This window comes from Triturus cristatus, chromosome 12 (genome assembly GCF_964204655.1).
Source record: "Triturus cristatus chromosome 12, aTriCri1.1, whole genome shotgun sequence".
Classification (NCBI taxonomy): domain Eukaryota; kingdom Metazoa; phylum Chordata; class Amphibia; order Caudata; family Salamandridae; genus Triturus; species Triturus cristatus.
The window spans coordinates 15,708,868-15,727,397 of NC_140595.1; the positions used below are offsets into that span (position 1 = coordinate 15,708,868).

The 18,530-nt window shown below is 50.3% G+C and overlaps 1 protein-coding gene across 1 annotated transcript in view; it reads left to right on the forward strand.

Annotated features, from left to right (window-relative positions):
- Window positions 1-3,885: 3,885 nt before the first annotated feature.
- The window catches only part of PLPP2 (phospholipid phosphatase 2), a 55,668-nt gene continuing 41,023 nt past the window's right edge, over window positions 3,886-18,530 (forward strand). Inside the window, exon 1 of the mRNA XM_085639325.1 lies at window positions 3,886-4,720. Coding sequence (XP_085495451.1) covers window positions 4,663-4,720 — 58 coding nt within the window. The 5' untranslated portion in view covers window positions 3,886-4,662. The remainder of the gene's footprint in view (window positions 4,721-18,530) is intronic.

Sequence of the window (18,530 nt, forward strand, 5' to 3'; positions counted from 1 at the left end):
CACTGCTGCAATACATTTAAGGAGAGAGTACCAGCACGTCTCAGCACTGCTGCAAAACATTTAATCAGAAAGTACTGGCACTTCCCAGTACTGCTGCAGCACATCTAATGGGAGAGAACCTGCACTTCTCAGCAGTGCTGCAATACATTTAATGGGAGAGTACCGGCACTTCTCAGCACTGCTGCAGTACTTTTTATGGGAGAGTACCGGCACTTCTTGGCACTCCTGCAGTACTTTTGACAAGCGAGTACCTGCACTTCTCAGCACTGCTGCAGTATTTCTAATGGGAGAGTACCGGCACTTCTCAGCACTGCTGTAGTACTTTTAATGGGAGAGTTCTGGCACTTCTCAGCACTGCTGCAATACATTTAATAGGAGAGCACAGGCACTTCTCAGCACTGCTGCAAAACATTTAACTGGAGAGTACCGGCACTTCTCAGCACTGCTTCAATACCTTTAATGGGAGAGTACTGGCACTTCTCAGCACTGCTGCAGTATGTTTAACAGAAAAGTACTTGCACTTCTCAGCACTGCTGCAATACATTTAACGGGAGAGTACCAGCACTTCTCAGCACTGCTGCAAAACATTTAATAAGAGAGAACCGGCACTTCTAAGCACTGCTGCAGTACTTTTAACAGGAGAGTACCGGCACTTCTCAGCACTGCTGCAGTACTTCGAACGGGAGAGTACCGGCACTTCTCAGCACTGCTGCAGTACTTTTAAGGGGAGAGGACTGGGACTTTTGAGCCCTGCTGCATTACTTTTAACGGGAGAGTATCGGCACTTCTCAGCACTGCTGCAGTACTTTTTACGGGAGAGTACCGACATTTCTGAGCACTGCTGCAATACATTTAACGAGTGAGTACCAGCGCTTCTCAGCAATGCTGCAAAACATTTAATGAGAGAGTACTGGCACTTTGCAGTACTGCTGCAGCACATTTAATGGGAGAGAACCGGCACTTCTCAGCAGTGCTGCAATACATTTAATGGGAGAGTACCGGCACTTCTCAGCACTGCTCCAGTACTTTTAACAGGAGAGTACCGGCACCTCTTGGCATTCCTGCAGTACTTTTAACGAGCGAGTACCGGCACTTCTCAGCACTGCTGCAGTACTTTTAACGGGAGAGTACCGGCACTTCTCAGCACTGCTGTAGTACTTTTAACGGGAGAGAACCGGCACTTCTCTGCACTGCTGCCATACATTTACCAGGAGATACTGGCTCATCTCTGTACTGCTGCAGTACATTTAATGGGAGAGTACTGGCACTTCTCAGCACTGCTGCAGTACTTTAAACAATAGAGTACCAGCACTTCTCAGCACTGCTGCAATACATTTAATGGGAGAGTACTAGCACTTCTCAGCACTGCTGTAATACATTTAATGGGAGAGTACTGGCACTTCCCAGCACTGCTGCAGTACTTTTAACACGAAAGTACTGGCACTTCTCACCACTGCTGCAATACATTTAACGGGAGAGTACCAGCACTTCTCAACACTGCTGCAAAACATTTAATAAGAGAGTACCGGCACTTCTCAGCACTGCTGCAGTACTTTTAACGGGAGAGTACTGGCACTTTTGAGCACTGCTGCAGTCCTTTTAACGGGAGAGTACCAGCACTTCTCAGCACTGCTGCAGTACTTTTTATGGGAGAGTTCTGGCACTTCTGAGCACTGCTGCAATACATTTAAGGAGAGAGTACCAGCACGTCTCAGCACTGCTGCAAAACATTTAATCAGAAAGTACTGGCACTTCCCAGTACTGCTGCAGCACATCTAATGGGAGAGAACCTGCACTTCTCAGCAGTGCTGCAAGACATTTAATGGGAGAGTACCGGCACTTCTCAGCACTGCTGCAGTACTTTTTATGGGAGAGTACCGGCACTTTTTGGCACTCCTGCAGTACTTTTGACAAGCGAGTACCTGCACTTCTCAGCACTGCTGCAGTATTTCTAATGGGAGAGTACCGGCACTTCTCAGCACTGCTGTAGTACTTTTAATGGGAGAGTTCTGGCACTTCTCAGCACTGCTGCAATACATTTAATAGGAGAGCACAGGCACTTCTCAGCACTGCTGCAAAACATTTAACTGGAGAGTACCGGCACTTCTCAGCACTGCTTCAATACCTTTAATGGGAGAGTACTGGCACTTCTCAGCACTGCTGCAGTATGTTTAACGGAAAAGTACCGGCACTTCTCAGCACTGCTGCAGTACTTTTAATGGGAGAGTACCGGCACTCCTCCACACTGCTGCATTACTTTTAATGGGAGAGGACTGGCACTTCTCAGCACTGCTGCAATACATTTAACGGGAGAGTACCTGCACTTCTCAGCACTGCTGCAAAACATTTAATGAAAGAGTACTGGCACTTCTCAACACTGCTGCAATACTTTTAACGGAAGAGTACCGGCACTTCTCAGCACTACTGCAATACTTTTAACTGGAGAGGACCCGCACTTCTCAGCACAGCTGCAGTACTTTTAACGGGAGAGTAGCGGCACTTCTCAGCACTGCTGCAAAACATTTAATGAAAGAGTACTGGCACTTCTCAGCACTGCTGCAGTACTTTTAACGGGAGAGTACCGGCACTTCTCAGCACTGCTTTAATACTTTTAACGGGAGAGTACCGGCACTTCTCAGCACTGCTTCAATACATTTAATGGGAGAGTACCAACACTTCCCAGCACTGCTGCAGCACTTTTATCTGGAGAGTACCGGCACTGCTTAATAGCAACTATGTACACTAGGACAGTTTGGTATTTCTATTTGCAGCACTGCCCAATAAAATATTAAAACCACTTTGTGGTTTACGGAAATCCCCGAATCATAAAGGGCTGGCGCCCAGAGTCAGAGGAACAGTAGAAGTAATGCTCATGCGCTACATAGATGCACGTGACGTAAGATAGTGCAGAAGGGTAGGCACGTCCTTTTTAACGCACTATCAAAATGCACGTGACATAGCATATTACAGAAGGGTAGACACGTACTTTTTAATGTAGTATAAATGCACGTGACATCGTGCAGAAGGGGAGACTTGTCTTTTGTAATGCACAATAAATGCCAGTGACATAACATATTACAGAAGGGGAGACACGTCCTTTTTAATGCACTATTAATGCACGTCACTTAACATGGGGGGACACGTCCTTTTTTATGCACTATAAATGCACGTGACGTAACATTGTGAAGACACGTCTTTTTTAATGCACTAAAAATGCACGTGACATAAGGGAGACACGTCCTTTTCAATGCACTATAAATGCACGTGACGTAACATAGGGGAGACACGTCCTTTTCAATGCATTATAAATGCACGTGACGTAACATAGGGGAGACACGTCCTTTTCAATGCACTATAAATGCACGTGACATAGCATATTACAGAAGGGTAGACACGTACTTTTTAATGTAGTATTAATGCACGTGACATAGTGCAGAAGGGGAGACTTGTCTTTTTTAATGCACAATAAATGCACGAGACGTAACATAGTGCAGAAGGGGAGACACGTCCTTTAACGCACTATAAATGCACGTGACATAAGATATTACAGAAGGGGAGCCCTTCCCTCTGTCACACTTTCCTTCCCTCCTCCTGCCTTCTCATTTGTTTACTCACCTCTTCGGCTTGCCACGACTCCCTGCTCCATCCCCTCCCCTCGCACTTCCCCCATGCACCCCCCCCCCCCGCCTCCTCCCTCTGTCTCTCGTTTCCCATTCTCTGCTTCTTTCCAATCTCTTTATCTCTGCCCCTTCCTCTTCTCCTGTTTCCAGCTGCTGGTGCACGCACCCTCCCTCCCTCCCTCCCACGCTCACTACTTTCCACGGCCTCACGCCCCTCTCCCCTCCTCTCGCATGTCCTTCCCTCCCCGCCCACCTCTCCTCTGCCACCTCTTCCATGCCCTCTGTCTCCTCTGTCTCTCTGCCCTCTCTTCTTTCCCCTCTCTCCTCGGCTCCTCTCTCCTCCCTCCCTCCCTGGTCCTCCTCCGGGGTGGCTCCGGGGGCGGAGGGGGCGGTGCCGGGGCTGGGGTCGGTTCTTCTCGGCTCGGCCCGGCCCATCATTCCGTCCGGAAGAACAAGTTACACCGGTTCAGGAGCTGCGAGGAGCAGAGTCCGCAGGGAGGCGCCGGGAGTGGCCGCGGGGTGCTGAGGGGAGGCAGCGGGAGGTGCCCCCGAGAGGACAGAGGAGGCCGGGGGCAGGGGAGGGGGAATCCTGGGGTAGTGAAGCCGGAGGAGAGAGCCAGCACTGGAGGGCAGAGAGCGCACGGGAGTGAGCTCCAGGTGACAGCACCCGGGAGAGACGGCACAGACCGAGAGACTGCACGGACCGTGGAACGAGAGACTGCACGGACCGAGGGTGGAGAGACTGCACCGACCCAGAGAGGACTCCTCGGCGAGATCACCTGGGGAGCCCCCTGTCACTGATCCCTTACGGGACTGGACCTACGAGGAGCCCCCACCCGCCAGTGACAGAGCCTACCTGGCTTCAAAATGAGGCCCCAGGTGGAGACTCCCCCCGTGGACGAGAGATAACCCCGGGAGTACAGAGAACTCTCCGAGGCCCCAGGTGCCAGGACCCCCCCCCCCCCCCCAAACCCCGTAGAACAGAAACTTCCTCTGAAAAAGACCCCTCCGCCCCCAGGAGCCATCTCCGCCCCCGGGAGCCATGATGATGGAGAAGAGGAAGGTGTTTGTGGCGCTTGACGTCCTCTGCGTGGTGATTGGTGAGTGCTCTTCGGACCTCGGACTGTTCATCCTTGCGCAGGTAGCTCTCCTACCTGACCCTGGTGTCTCCTGCCTGACCCTGGGACCTTGATCCTTGCTCTCGTCTGTCTCTGGTCTCTCCTGCCTGACTCTGGTGTGGACTCTTGTGCCTGTCTGGTCTCTTCTGACTAATGCTGGTGTCTTTCTTGTCTGGCTTTTGTGTAGTGCTTGTCTCTAAGTTACTGTCTTTCTGGCTCTGGTCTCCTGCCTGCCTGGCTCTGGTCTCCTGCCTGCCTGGCTCTGGTCTCCTGCCTGCCTGGCTCTGGTCTCCTGCCTGCCTGGCTCTGGTCTCCTGCCTGCCTGGCTCTGGTCTCCTGCCTGCCTGGCTCTGGTCTCCTGCCTGCCTGGCTCTGGTCTCCTTCCTGCCTGGCTCTGGTCTCCTGCCTGCCTGGCTCTGGTCTCCTGCCTGCCTGGCTCTGGTCTCCTTCCTGCCTGGCTCTGGTCTCCTTCCTGCCTGGCTCTGGTCTCCTACCTGCCTGGCTCTGGTCTCCTGCCTGCCTGGCTCTGGTCTCCTGCCTGCCTGGCTCTGACATTCTGGTCTCCTGCCTGACGCTGGTCTCCTGCCTGACGCTGGTCTCCTGCCTGACGCTGGTCTCCTGCCTGACGCTGGTCTTCTGCCTGACGCTGGTCTTCTGCCTGACGCTGGTCTTCTGCCTGACGCTGGTCTTCGGGTCCCGTGCCTGAAGTAGATCTCCTTTCCAGCTCTGGTCTCCTGCCTGACTCAGACCCTCTGGTTTCCTGCCTGACGCTTATCTTGTGCCTGACATTTGCCTTCTGCATGATGCGGCTCTTCTGGCCTCCTGTCAACCTCTGGTCTCCTCCCTGGCTCTAGTCTCGGATTTACCGCTAATCCCTGGCCTGGCCTCTGATTGGGCTCTCCTGCCTACCTCTCCTTTTCCTATCTTCCTCCTGTTACCCTCTTCACCTGCTCGCACTGTCTGGGCCTGTTTGTTTATCTTTCAGTAACTTCAGGCCTCCCCACCATCTGCTCACCCCTATCTCTGTAACCCCTGTCAAGGGTGCCTCTAGCACCAGCTTTCTCACTGGTGTTGTGTCCCTGAGGTGTGCTTTGCTGACATCCCACTTCCTCTCCACATTTGTAGCAGTGTAAGAAGGCTGTCAGTTCTTGGTGGTCGCCCATCAGCTGTCTATACTTGGTGGTTACCCATCACCTGTCAGTTATTGGTGGTCAGCGGTCAGCTGTCAGTCGCCAGTCAGCTGTGTGTTCTTGGTGGTCGCCCATCAGCTGTCTGTTCTTGGTGGTCACCCGTCAGCTCTTGGTGGTCACCCGTTAGCTCTTGGTGGTCACCCGTCAGCTCTTGGTGGTCGCCAGTCAGCCGTTAGCTCTTGGTGGTCGCCAGTCAGCCGTCTGTTCTTGGTGGTCGCCAGTCAGCCGTCTGTTCTTGGTGGTCACCGATCAGCCGTCTGTTCTTGGTGGTCACCCGTCAGCTCTTGGTGGTCACCCGTCAGCTCTTGGTGGTCGCCAGTCAGCCGTCTGTTCTTGGTGGTCACCGATCAGCCGTCTGTTCTTGGTGGTCACCCGTCAGCTCTTGGTGGTCACCCGTCAGCTCTTGGTGGTCGCCAGTCAGCCGTCAGCTCTTGGTGGTCACCCGTCAGCTCTTGGTGGTCGCCAGTCAGCCGTCTGTTCTTGGTGGTCACCGATCAGCCGTCTGTTCTTGGTGGTCACCCGTCAGCTCTTGGTGGTCACCCGTCAGCTCTTGGTGGTCACCCGTCAGCTCTTGGTCGTCGCCAGTCAGCTGTCTGTTCTTGGTGGTTACCCATCAGCTGTCTGTTCGTGGTGGTTACCCATCAGCTGTCTGTTCGTGGTGGTTACCCATCCGCTGTCTGTTCTTAGTTTCACCCATCAGCTGCCCGTTTTGAGGGTAATCCTCCTGTTAATACTTGTAGCCCCCCATAAGCTGTCTGTTCTTGGTGGTCGCCAGTCAGCTGTCTGTTCTTGGTGGTGTACGGTTGGTGTACGGAACCTAGGAGCAGGTGAGGAGACTCTTCAGTCCCGGTGCTGGGCAGCTTCAAAACCCCTAAACAGCATTAACGGGGCGCTGCGTCGTGTTTAACAATTAGAACCTTTTTCTCTTGGAGGGCCATAGCTCCTGTGGCTGAAGTTATACAAAGTGAGAATCAAGTGTAACCAGTGAGGCTCAGTCCCCTGTTGTTGCATACTTTCAAAATCTGTTGAAAGAACAAGATAAAGACTACACTAAGGGAATTTATTAAACGCCCCTGATGTCACATTTATTGTTGTGACCGCATGAAAAAGGAAACAGTCTATAGGGAGAGAAAGATCCCCTTATACACACTCTTTATCTGATATATGTGGTGGGAGACAATGTATGAAATCCTTAAAGCCTGAAGAAGGTGGTGAATCCAATTATACCACCGAAACACGTCGCTTGCTTTGGTTAAGAATAGCACCCAAGTAGTACCTGGTCTGGATAATTAAGGATAAAAGGAAGAGTGTGATACAATATCATCCTAGGGTCATCATAAATATCCGTTTACATACTTGGAGTGTTTTTACAATTTATTTTGTAATTGAAATTGGTTTTAATAAGCTTGATATATTCTCCCTGTTTGTGCAATTAAATATTTTTCATGTGTGATTTGAATATACATATGTTTTTTTAAAGAGACAATTTTTACATTTATTAAATCTATAAAGATCCTAAAAATAAAAACATTTATAGAATTTATATTATGTTTTTGGACTCTATTTGGTGCTAACTAATGGGTTGTTGAAGAATGTTTGAGAGTAATGTTGGTATGTTGTAAGCAAGAGTCCAAAGGGATTGCTTTTTTGACAGAAGTGTCGTTTGTTGGTGTCCTGTCCCTTTGGTTCAGTAGGACCCCTCTCTCTTTATTTTTTTGAATGTGTTCTTGGTGGTCGCCAGTCAGCTGTCTGTTCTTGGTGGTCGCCCATCAGCTGTCTGTTTCTTGGTGGTCGCCCGTCAGCTGTCTGTTTCTTGGTGGTCGCCCGTCAGCTGTCTGTTCTTGGTGGTCGCCCGTCGGCTGTCTGTTCTCGGTGGTCGCCCGTCAGCTGTCTGTTCTTGGTGGTCACCCGTCAACTCTTGGTGGTCAGCTGTCTGTTCTTGGTGGTCACCCATCAGCTCTTGGTGGTCCTCCGTCAGCTGTCTGTTCTTGGTGGTCACCCGTCATCTGTCTGTTCTTGGGGTCACCCATCAGCTGCCCGTTTTGGGGGTAATCCTCACCGGTTAATACTTGTAGCCTCCCCATAAGCTGTCTGTTCTTGGTGGTCACCCATAAGTGGGCCTTTCAGGGGGTACGATGTGGGAGTAGTTGTGCCATGATGATGTGAGTAGTTGCACTATGATAATGTGAGAGTAGTTGTGCTAAGGAGAGTGGGGTGACCCTGTACCCCCTTTGACCAAGAGCTGCCACCAGCTTGAAGTGATTGCAGTCACCACCCAATGGTTGGCCCTTAAAACCCTGAGCCCTCTTTGCATAACTGCGGCACGAGTGAGTCCAACCTGTAGAACCGCGGCACACCCTGTGGAGAGCGAGTGCAAAGAGCGTGCACCCTCCACTGGCCCAAGAAGAGGTGCCAACATTAAAGACCCCCAAGAGGTACACACTGGTCATTGTAAGTGGCGGGACCCCACCTCAGCAGTCTGTTCTTCATTTCTATCGTGAAGATCTCATTGACCCTCTCCAAGGTGCCGCGCGCTATGCCTTGCCTTGTCTTTCACTGCCCACCTGCTGAGCTGCTGACCCCTCACCTCCTCCATGACAGGCTGCTGGTGAATGTGTGCACGCCTGGTGTCCAGTCCCCCTCTTTGAGACTGGGTCCTTGACTGGAACATCTGTCCATCAGATGGTCTACCATGTCCTCCTAAGATGCCATGGATGCTTGCGGTCCGCATGGTACTCTCCCATGATTACTTAAACCTCAGACCTGAGCATCTGCGAGAATGTTTACGCCTCAGTATTGTTCATTCTTGGTGTTTCCACCGCCCCCTCTTCATTCCTTCATGGTGGCCTCTCCTTCCTACCTTGCTCCGTGCTGATGCATCTGAAGTGACACCTTAAGTTCTGCTCTTGCCTTGGAGGTCCCTTGATTCGTAGATTCGGTTCTCTTGTAAGACTGTTGTAATGATACTTCCCTCGGCACCATCAGGGTGGAAGTTGTGCTTACCCCGTCGACGTGTTGGGCTTTGGTATTCTTGGCCGAGGTTAGATCTGTCATGGACAACAGAGTCGTATTTGTGGGTGATCCTCATGAGCCTCGAGGTTGGAGAGGGACCTCTCTTCCTCCTCCTGAGTTAAGATGTTCGCTTCTCAGCCTCTTGACTCCTCTCTCCATCCCTTCCTAACTGAAGTATCTTCCATGCCCTCTCACCTTGCATGTGCCTATGACGTATGTCTTCAGTACAAGTTTCCCACACAATGTTCTCTACAAGCCAAAACTAAGGCCTCTGGGAGATCAGAAAAAGCCAGATGGAAGCGTCAATTCTTGGCAGATGCAAATCCCCAGCTCAGCCCAGCCTACTATTTCCGGCTTCCTCTGCACTGTAGGCATCCCTCATACATCACCCTCACCCTGGGTTCTCTTCTCCTCTTTTGCTGAGGCCTTCTTGGGTTGAAGAGATGCAAGACAACTGTATTGCCGAGCCAAGTTGTGGATTTGAAACTCTGGTGCGTGGTGTGACACACACACTCACACTAAAGTCTGGGCAGTGAACTCCTCTCCGCTCGCGGACTTTGCGGAGATTTCCGCACTCTGCGTTACGCGGAGCTTGCGGAGTTAGAAAAACTCCGCTCCGCTGAGTTTTTTCCCTCGCTCGCGTTTGTCAACGTCAAGTTGGTGAGTGCGAGCAAAGAAAATCGACCTCCCGGCGTGTTTTTTCCTCGTTCGCGATCATAAGCATCAAGTTGGCGAGCGCGAGCCTGGAAAATCAACCTCCTCGCGAGATTTCCCAAGCCAGGCGGTCAGATTTCTCATTGCGAGTGGTCGCGTATGCTCGAGACTGCTCATGTTGAGAAACTGTCCGCTTGCATTGAGAAAGCTTCTGCTCGAGTAAAAATCTACTCGAGCGGCAGAAAGGAAGCAGCGCCTGCTTGCATTCTGCATGGTGCTGTTCACGATAATTGCACAGTGCAGACAAGCCCCTGGCACTGAAAATCACAGCGAACTGCATTTATCCAATGCACTCCGCCGCTTTCGGAGCTCCGCGTAGCGCAGCGGTGTTTTCGGAACTCTGCGAACTCTGCCCAGACTTTACTCGCACTCGCTCTCTCTGTGCTGCACCCCCATTCCTCTTGGTAAGAGCTGAGATGGTTTGGTACCCAGGGCAGGTGTGGACAGCCCTCCAAACAACTCCTGACCATACTGCAGACCAAGGAACCCCAGTGCCGCAGATTCTGCAGCCACCTACAGGTGCTTCGTCGACAATGTGCAAGGGCTCAGGTCTCTGCAGCAGAGTCACCACTCTGGGCTTGATTGGCTTTTTTCATTCACATCTCTTTCTTCTGCCTCTTGCTCTCTTGTTCATCTGTACGCTTTCATTGGCTTACTTCACTCTTTTCGCCTTGGCTTCTCTGCTGCTCTCTTGTCCTTCTGTATGTTTTCTTTTATCCGGAGCCATACAAGCCCCCTAGGATTCTGCCCTCTCTGGCTCTCTTAATGCTCTACTTTTTCATTATTTGTTTAACTTCCCTTCTCTCTTGGACTCTGCACTCTCTTGTGCCTCTGTAATTTTTCATTATTTGAGTCCCTTTCGTTCTCTCTTGGGCTCTGCTCTCTCGGCTCTCTTGTTCCTCTGTACGCTCCCATTTATCGAGAACCTTCACCTTTTGGACTCTGCTCTCTCTCGGCTCTCTTGCTCCTCTGTAATCTCATTGGCTCACCTCACTCTCTTTCCCTTTGAGCTGTATCTGACTCTCTTCTACCTCTGTTCTGTTTCATCCAGTGAGTACCTTCCCTTCTCTCTAGGACTTGGCTCTCTCTGGCTCTGTTTCGTCCATTGAGTACCGTCTCTTCCCTCTGGGACCTAGCTGTCTCTGGCTCTGTTTCGTCCATCGAGTACCGTCCCTCACTTTTGGACTCTGCTCTCTCTCGGCTCTCTTGCTCCTCTGTAATCTCATTGGCTCACCTCACTCTCTTTCCCTTTGAGTTGTATCTGACTCTCTTCTACCTCTGCTCTGTTTCGTCCATTGAGTACCGTCCCTTCCCTCTAGGGCTTTGGTCTCTTTGGCTCTGTACCTGTTTCACTTCCTTCCATCGACTCCTCTTTTCCTCTGCGCTCTCTCAGCCCTACTTGTGTTCTCACCGGCACACCTCTCCCCCTCGGCCTTTGCCTTTGCTGTGTTGATTGCTACAATCTTTCCTCAGGTCGTTGTTCTGATTGGCTCGCCTCTCTTCCTAGATAACTTCAGTTTATGGTAGCTTCTGCAGTAGGGTGACCAACTGGCATTGGTGCAAATTCAGGACGGTGAGTGGAAGAATTCAGGACAAAGGGTCAAAATTCAGGACACAAATTCAGGACAGGAGGTCAAAATTCAGGACAAAACTTCAGGACAATAGATATGTTTTACAGACACATCAGAGGAGGTCGCGCAATAGTATATAAGTAAGCCCAGCCATATCCAAGTAAGCTCAGTCATATTCAAACATATTCAACCATTTGCATACCTATCCATCATGTCTCCTTCCATCTATCATTTCACTCATCCATCCTTTCACTCATCCATCCATCCACCCTTTCACCCTATCCATCTGTACACTCGTCCATCCACTCTTCTACCCATCCATCCATTCACTCATCCATCCAGCCATTTACCCTTTCACCCATCCAGCCATCCTTTCACTTACTCATCCATCCACCCAGTCATTCATCCTTCCACCCATCCACCCTTTTAGTCATCCATACATCCTCCCTTTCTCTCTCCATCGACCCTTTCACTTAGCCATCCTTCCTTCCATCCATCCACCGACCCATCCATCTACTCATCCACTCATCCATTTATCCTTTCACTCCTTCACTCATCTATTCATCCTTTTGTCCACCTACCCTCCCTTTCACTCATCCATCCTTACATCCACCCTTTCACTCATCTGTCCAGCCATTCACCCTTGCACTTATCAATTCATCAATCCATCTATCATTTCACTCATCCGTCCACCCACTCACTCAACATCCACCTTTCACTCCTCCATCCTTTCACTCATCCATCCACCCTTTTACCCATCCAGCTACCCTTCCACCCATACATCCAGCTTTTTACCTTTTCTCTCATCCATCCTTCCACTCACTCATCAATCCATCCATCCTCTCTCATTATCCATCTATTCAATTGTTCATTCATCCATTCACCCTTTCACTAATTCATCCAGCCAGCCACCCATCCCTTCACTTACTCGCTCACTCACCTTTTCATATTAATTTTGAGCTGAGCCTTTTTGAGAAGAGGCCCATCAAGAACTTCACCCTCGCTGCAGAAGCCATTCCAGGACTGGGACAGAAGCCACCCAGGGCAGAGACAGGTTCTACCACAGGGGGGGACAGGAGCCATCACAGGCGGGGGGGGGGGGACAGGAGACACCACATGGGGGGACAGGAGCCCTCACAGGAGGAGGAACAGGATCCACCAGGGTGGGCACAGGGGTGGGCATGCAGTATTCTAGTATCATCTTGGTCTCTTCCAGGGTGGGGTAGGGCTCCTCACCCCCTCCTGGACAAGACAACGAGACAACAGGCTCTCTTTCTAAAATGTTAGTTTTTTCATCCACCACTGTGATGTACAGTACTTAAAGGAGATACTCCAAGAGAACTGATTTAACTGATTGTCCTCCATACTTTGTTAATCAGTGTGGGTGCGATTGTGCCATTTCTTTATTTTATTACATTTTAGACTGCATGTTTGAAGAACCGAGGTTTGCTTACAATTTAATAACCGTAATTGAGCTCTGTGGAGAGAACCACGTGCTGCCTCCCGGTTCTATGATGTTTGGGGCCCTGGGCACAAAGGTAATGTGTGAGGCCCCTCTAAATTGCAGAGACATGACGCATTCAGGGCTGTTTGCATCTGAATAGATGCGCCTGAAGCTGCAGCCCCTCCCTCTGTCACCTTCAAACACCTTCAAACACCTCTTAACAGCTCATCAAAGGCTAAAGGTGTGAGGGTAGCCATCCCGCTGTGCTTCTCCAATGCTGCTGGGTATCTGAGCGTTGGTCCTGCACCGGAGTGTTACACCCGACCTCAAAGGCATCGGAGTCCAGCAGGGAGGTGGGTGGAAGGTGTGCCGGCTTTAAGGTGGTGCGATAAATGGCGTCCGTTAAAGAATCCTTCACGGACAAGGGACAGATGGCCGAAATTACGGACTGTCTGTGAAATTTACAGACGGTTGGTCAGCTATTCTGCAGTGCCATGTTCTAGAGGTACGCACCTGCCAATGGTCAGATAAGGAACACTCCCATGGTGCAACGGGGCGTCCATGGGAGGCTCAGTGGTACGCTGGTGGCCACCTACCTGCAGCAGAACCAATAGAAGTGGCTACTTAAGCAGCGCTCTTTTTGTGGGGGCTACCTTGGGCCTGAAGAGCTGGGAGGTTTTGGGAAGTCAGCGGGCTTTGGCAGAGGTGTCCAGTTTCACTCATAGCGAGTGAGACTCACGCATGTGCAGGTTTGGTTGAGCTTTCATTGAAAACAGGCGAGATGCCACACTTGGTGAGAAGGGGCCCGGACTGACCTTCTAAAAGTGGTTCTGTTCAGAGTTTAGCTGTGAGCACTGTAGCCCCTGGGATCCTCAGAGGCTACAACGAGTCCTCCGACAGCCCCTACGGCTCATGGGAACTGCAGCTTATGGCACATTACAGGACTTCTGCACTTCTTGGGGACACTATGTGGCCCACCTTTAATCTGGATGTCTGTACAGGGCATCAATTGAGTGCAACTGGAGAGCAGCCATAGTGTTTGTCCAAAGTGTTGGTGCTATTTTATTACTTTGACACACATTTATATTTTTTTATTATTTGAATTAGTTACTTTCTGTGTTGTCACTCATATCATAAGTCGTGTGACGCAAGTTCCTATGATGTCATGCAACATTCTGATTAGTACTTCCAATAGATTTCAAAGCTTGAGGTGTTACCGGCTGCAGTGTTACCGGCTGCAGTGTTACCGGTGCTCCTTTAGATCCAGTGAGGAGATGGCGCGTGTGCCCTCTGCTGGGTGTTTGTGGAGATCCTTGGAACCCTACCTGAGGGAGGCGCTCCACCCTGACAGAGTGACACGCTTGTCAGCGAGAGACATTATCCTCCCTGGCTTAGCTGGGGTTGATTCTCATCGTTAACTGATCTGGTTATCCCTGTCTGAGTCAGACGGTCGTTCCTGGCTTAGTTGGGTGAGATGTTCCTCCCTGGTTTAGGGAGACGTTCATTCATGTGGAAGAGGTGTGGCGCAGCGGCCAGGGTGCCTGACTCCGTACCACATGGTTCAGGGTTTGATCCCTGGCGGCAGGTCAGCCCAGCACAATGTGACTGGGCAATAGCCCGCTTAATCTTCCCGATGGCCCACAGCGCCTTGACACCCTCGGGTAATTGTGTGCTTTACAAATACTGGATTTCCTTTAATTTCATGGCTTGGTTGTGTGAGATGTTCCTCCCTGGTTGAGGGAGATGTTCAGTCATGGCTAGGATGAGGGAGATGTTCCTCCCTGGTTGAGGGAGATGTTCATTCATGGCTTGGTTGACGGAGATGTTCCTCCCTGGTTGAGGGAGATGTTCAGTCATGGCTAGGATGAAGGAGATGTTCCTCCCTGGTGGAGGGAGATGTTCATTCATGGCTTGGTTGACGGAGATGTTCCTCCCTGGTTGAGAGAGATGTTCATTCATGGCTTGGTTGAGGGAGATGTTTCTCCCTGGTTGAGGGAGATGTTCATTCATGGCTTGGTTGAGGGAGATGTTTCTCCCTGGTTGAGGGAGATGTTCATTCATGGCTTGGTTGAGGGAGATGTTCCTCCCTGGTTGAGGGAAATGTTAATTCATGGCTTGGTTGAGGGAGATGTCCCTCCCTGGTTGAGGGAGATGTTCCTCCCTGGCTCGTATAAAGGAGATCCTTGTGATTGTCTTACCGTTCCACGTGTGACATCAGTTTTGGGACCTGAAGGGCGGTGTTGATTCAGCCATGAGTAAATATTGGACTGGTGCGGTGCATCTTTACAAGTCTTTCTTTGCTTTCCATACCCTCCCCCGTGTGGGCATCATCCCTGACTTCACCCACGCCCTTCTTCAGCTGTGGTTGGACACCAACCACACCACAGCTTAGGACCTCCTCAAGGGGAACAACATTCAAGGTGGTGAGCGCTTCTGCGGCAGCCACTGCCCCCCGCAGGACTGCTCAGCTGATCTCCTTTTGGAACTTTTGATCAGAAAGTGCAGTTTGTATTTGTTTTTTACCTGATGATGTGAAACATGGGGACCTTACACGTCTTCAGTGACCTGATGGTGCAGACACCAGTGCTCGTGCTGTCTAATACCCAATAGCATAGCAAGGAAGCCATGGACCCTGGTGCAAGCAAGCCAAATGGCCACTCTGACAGCTGTTGGGGGTAGTAATACACATCATTGTCGGGATTCAATTGCCCTTGAGGGCTCTGGGCCCCAGTGCCACTGCACCTGCTGCACCAGTGGTAGCTATGCCCCTGCTGATACCTTTACTCCACCGGTTGACTGTGAGGCGGTGTTCCGTTCCCCTTGTGTGTCAGTGTGCGACACTGCAGCGCATGTCTGCTGCGGGTCCCTTAAATGCTGTAGGTTTGTGGGAAGCAAAAGACACACAATTCATGGACGGAATGCAGAACAAATCATAACATTCACCCCCAGTCAAGAGATCTGGGTTGAATCCATCATTCTTTAGCCCACTCTGCCACCCCAGTTCAGACCTGGCCATATGCAAATCAGTCTTGACCCTGTGCCTCATGGGAACAGTCCAGCCCAAACTGACAAGCCAGGTCTTCCATGGACCGGGAACAAGCATCCTGGGACCGGTTTCGGGGTAGCATCCCTCATCAGCCAAGATAGCTTGAATCCAGTGGCACAATTGATTTAGGCGGTTATCTCTGTACTGGGGTGAATGCATGACATTGTTCTGCATTCTGTCCTTCAATTGTTCTTTTAACAATGAGAAAGGCCCACGGTTTGTGGGAAGGCATCACGTTCAGGGCTGTGTCTGGGCTGACCGTGAAGTACTTGCATCTAGGCTGAGCTGTGTGCGCTGAGGTCATGTGCACCTGGACACATCTTTATAGTGCAAAGAACAGTCCAATGCCCAGGTTGGTCGGTCCAGGACCGTCATTTGGGTTCAGTGAGTGGGTATCCATTTCCCTCTCATTCCACTGGTGCTGACAAGTCATTTTCCAGTCCTAGACGCCCCTCTGTCATCCATTCACTCTGTGTCGGTGCCCTAAAGGCTTTACGTACCCCTTTCCCAGGGCCCGACCGGCGAGGGCCCCGATTTAGTGACCGTGGGGCCAGTTTTGAAGCAATGCTGCAATATTGGCCCCCTGTTACTAAAGTGGGAGCGATGCTTCATGCTCGCAGGCTGGCCCCGCCCCTTCCTAAGTACATACATAACTTTTATTCCATCCCTCCCTGCGGTGCTGCTGGAAGCCTTCTGCATCGCAGCCAACCCATCCCCTGGCTTTTCTTTCCGGGTCACAGCCTGACTCGCTGCCGGCTCACTCTCCCACCTTCCGGTTTTCCCCGGAAGTGTGAGCTGTGTGGAGCTGGTGTTGGCCGGAAGTTTAGTGGCACTGTTTGAGATCTCTTCCCAGAGTACGCCTACAGAGTACTGGTCTCCATGCTGCTTAAGACACCCAGGAGCCTGTTTGAGATGCGAAATGTTCCCCGAACAGCAGCCATCTCTTGTCTTCAGGGTTTGAGTTAATAGCATTTCTGGAGCGCCACGCAACATCCAAGCAGGCGTCACCTGCCGGCACACAGCATGGGGTTGGGGAATTTTACTCTAGGACTGGAGCTACAATAGTAAATTAACCTCCTGTACACTTTGGGAGAATGTTGTACAATTTGGGAGAAAGTTGGCCTTTCCTCAGATATTCTAGGACTGGAGTTAGAATAGTAAATTAGCTGTGTTTACATCCACAGAGCCCTCTGCTACCTGGAGGTGCAACTGAGTGCAAGAAACTCAAGGCTCGGTGCTTCAGAAACTCCTCCTACTAGTAAAGGCTGGACTACAGGGCGGTTTTGGAGCGCCATTGAGTACCCGCCAGTGATGGTGACTTCCCAGGAAAGGCGGCAAGTGAAAGCTTGTAACTCCTCCCTCGTCAGTCCCGGACAAGCTCCAAATTCTCAGACGTGACTCGTCTCGCGGTTCAAGAGACGGGTTAGTACTTGCCAGTTCTGAGCGTGGTCTGCCGCACATGGAGTGTCTCCTGTGACGGAGCGTCTCCAACTTGCAGCCAAGAGGATTTGGACAAAATGTTTGTAATCCGCGATACCCTGAAATTAAAGGTCGTCATCAGAACATCTCCCGCACGTCTACACGTGTGCTTTACAGTTTCCTATACAGGGCCACTCGAATAATGCAGAAGGACAAGGCCAAATTATGTGGCAGAGTTGGCTAAATTATGCGTCAAGAAAAGGCAAAAATATGCGGTGTAATACGACACATTGTGTGACCGTATTACTTCATTCTTTTGTCATTTTTACCCACGTTAATACTATTGCAGCAAAGGTTTCTTCTCATTAGTACCAATTTTACACCCAAAAGCAACAACAAACTACTGAACAGGACTCTTCTACTTGGTGTTATCGAGCACGTTACTATATACGGATAAGGACTGACACGGTTTCTTCACTTATTTGCCACAGTCTATTCCAGTGGGAATTCATATTTTAAGACTTACCACTATTGATGATTACAGAGAGTATTGATGCACTAATCGATTTGATTTGATGTGATTTTGGCCTATTTACTGTGGAGATTTCTCATTGGTTTGACATTCTATCTCCGTTACTATTTACTGATTGCTGGAATCGCGACCAGTCAATTATTAGCCTTGAGGAAGTCATAGTACTTGTCTAGTACGGACGAAACACGTGTTGGCTGTTTTGGAAAAAAATATGGGTTTGGAAACCAATAAAAGAACATATGATATTGAAGCTTTGACGACTTTTCATCCGGTCCGGTGGAACTGGGAATACCTCGCTTTCCTTTAGGACTTTTGTATATTTTGGACTTATCTAGCATCAAACATTGGTCCTTATTTGAGGACATTGTTTACTGAGCATGGGAGTGCGGCAATAGCTGACTTTCTGTTGGCAACAAACTACTGAAGATAATTAGATAATCTTCCTGCAGGGCCTTTCCGTGCTCAGCAGCTCGTGTTGCATTTTTTTTTTTAGTAACACTTGATCTGTTTGAGCTAGAAACATTTGTTGGGTTAAATCTACAAATTATGCAGCATTTGATGGCTTATGAGGCAATTGAGGCAAATCCTTAATGATGTGAAAAACATCACTGCCGCAGAGTCGTATACTTCCAGTGGCCTTGCCTGTAGTATGCAGTTTGAATTCACAGTAACTTGCTTAAAACTCAAATATGGTGGTTGGGAAAGAGCTGAATTGAAGCACCCTCTGTTCAGGTCTATTTCCTCTGTTCAGGTCTATTTCCTAAGGCACAGGCCTCGAATGGATGGCCGCTTTAAAGCATGTTCTTCGAAGAACGGTAGATCAGAGTAGCCCGTTTCGGTCATGTCTGCTATGCACTTGGCCTT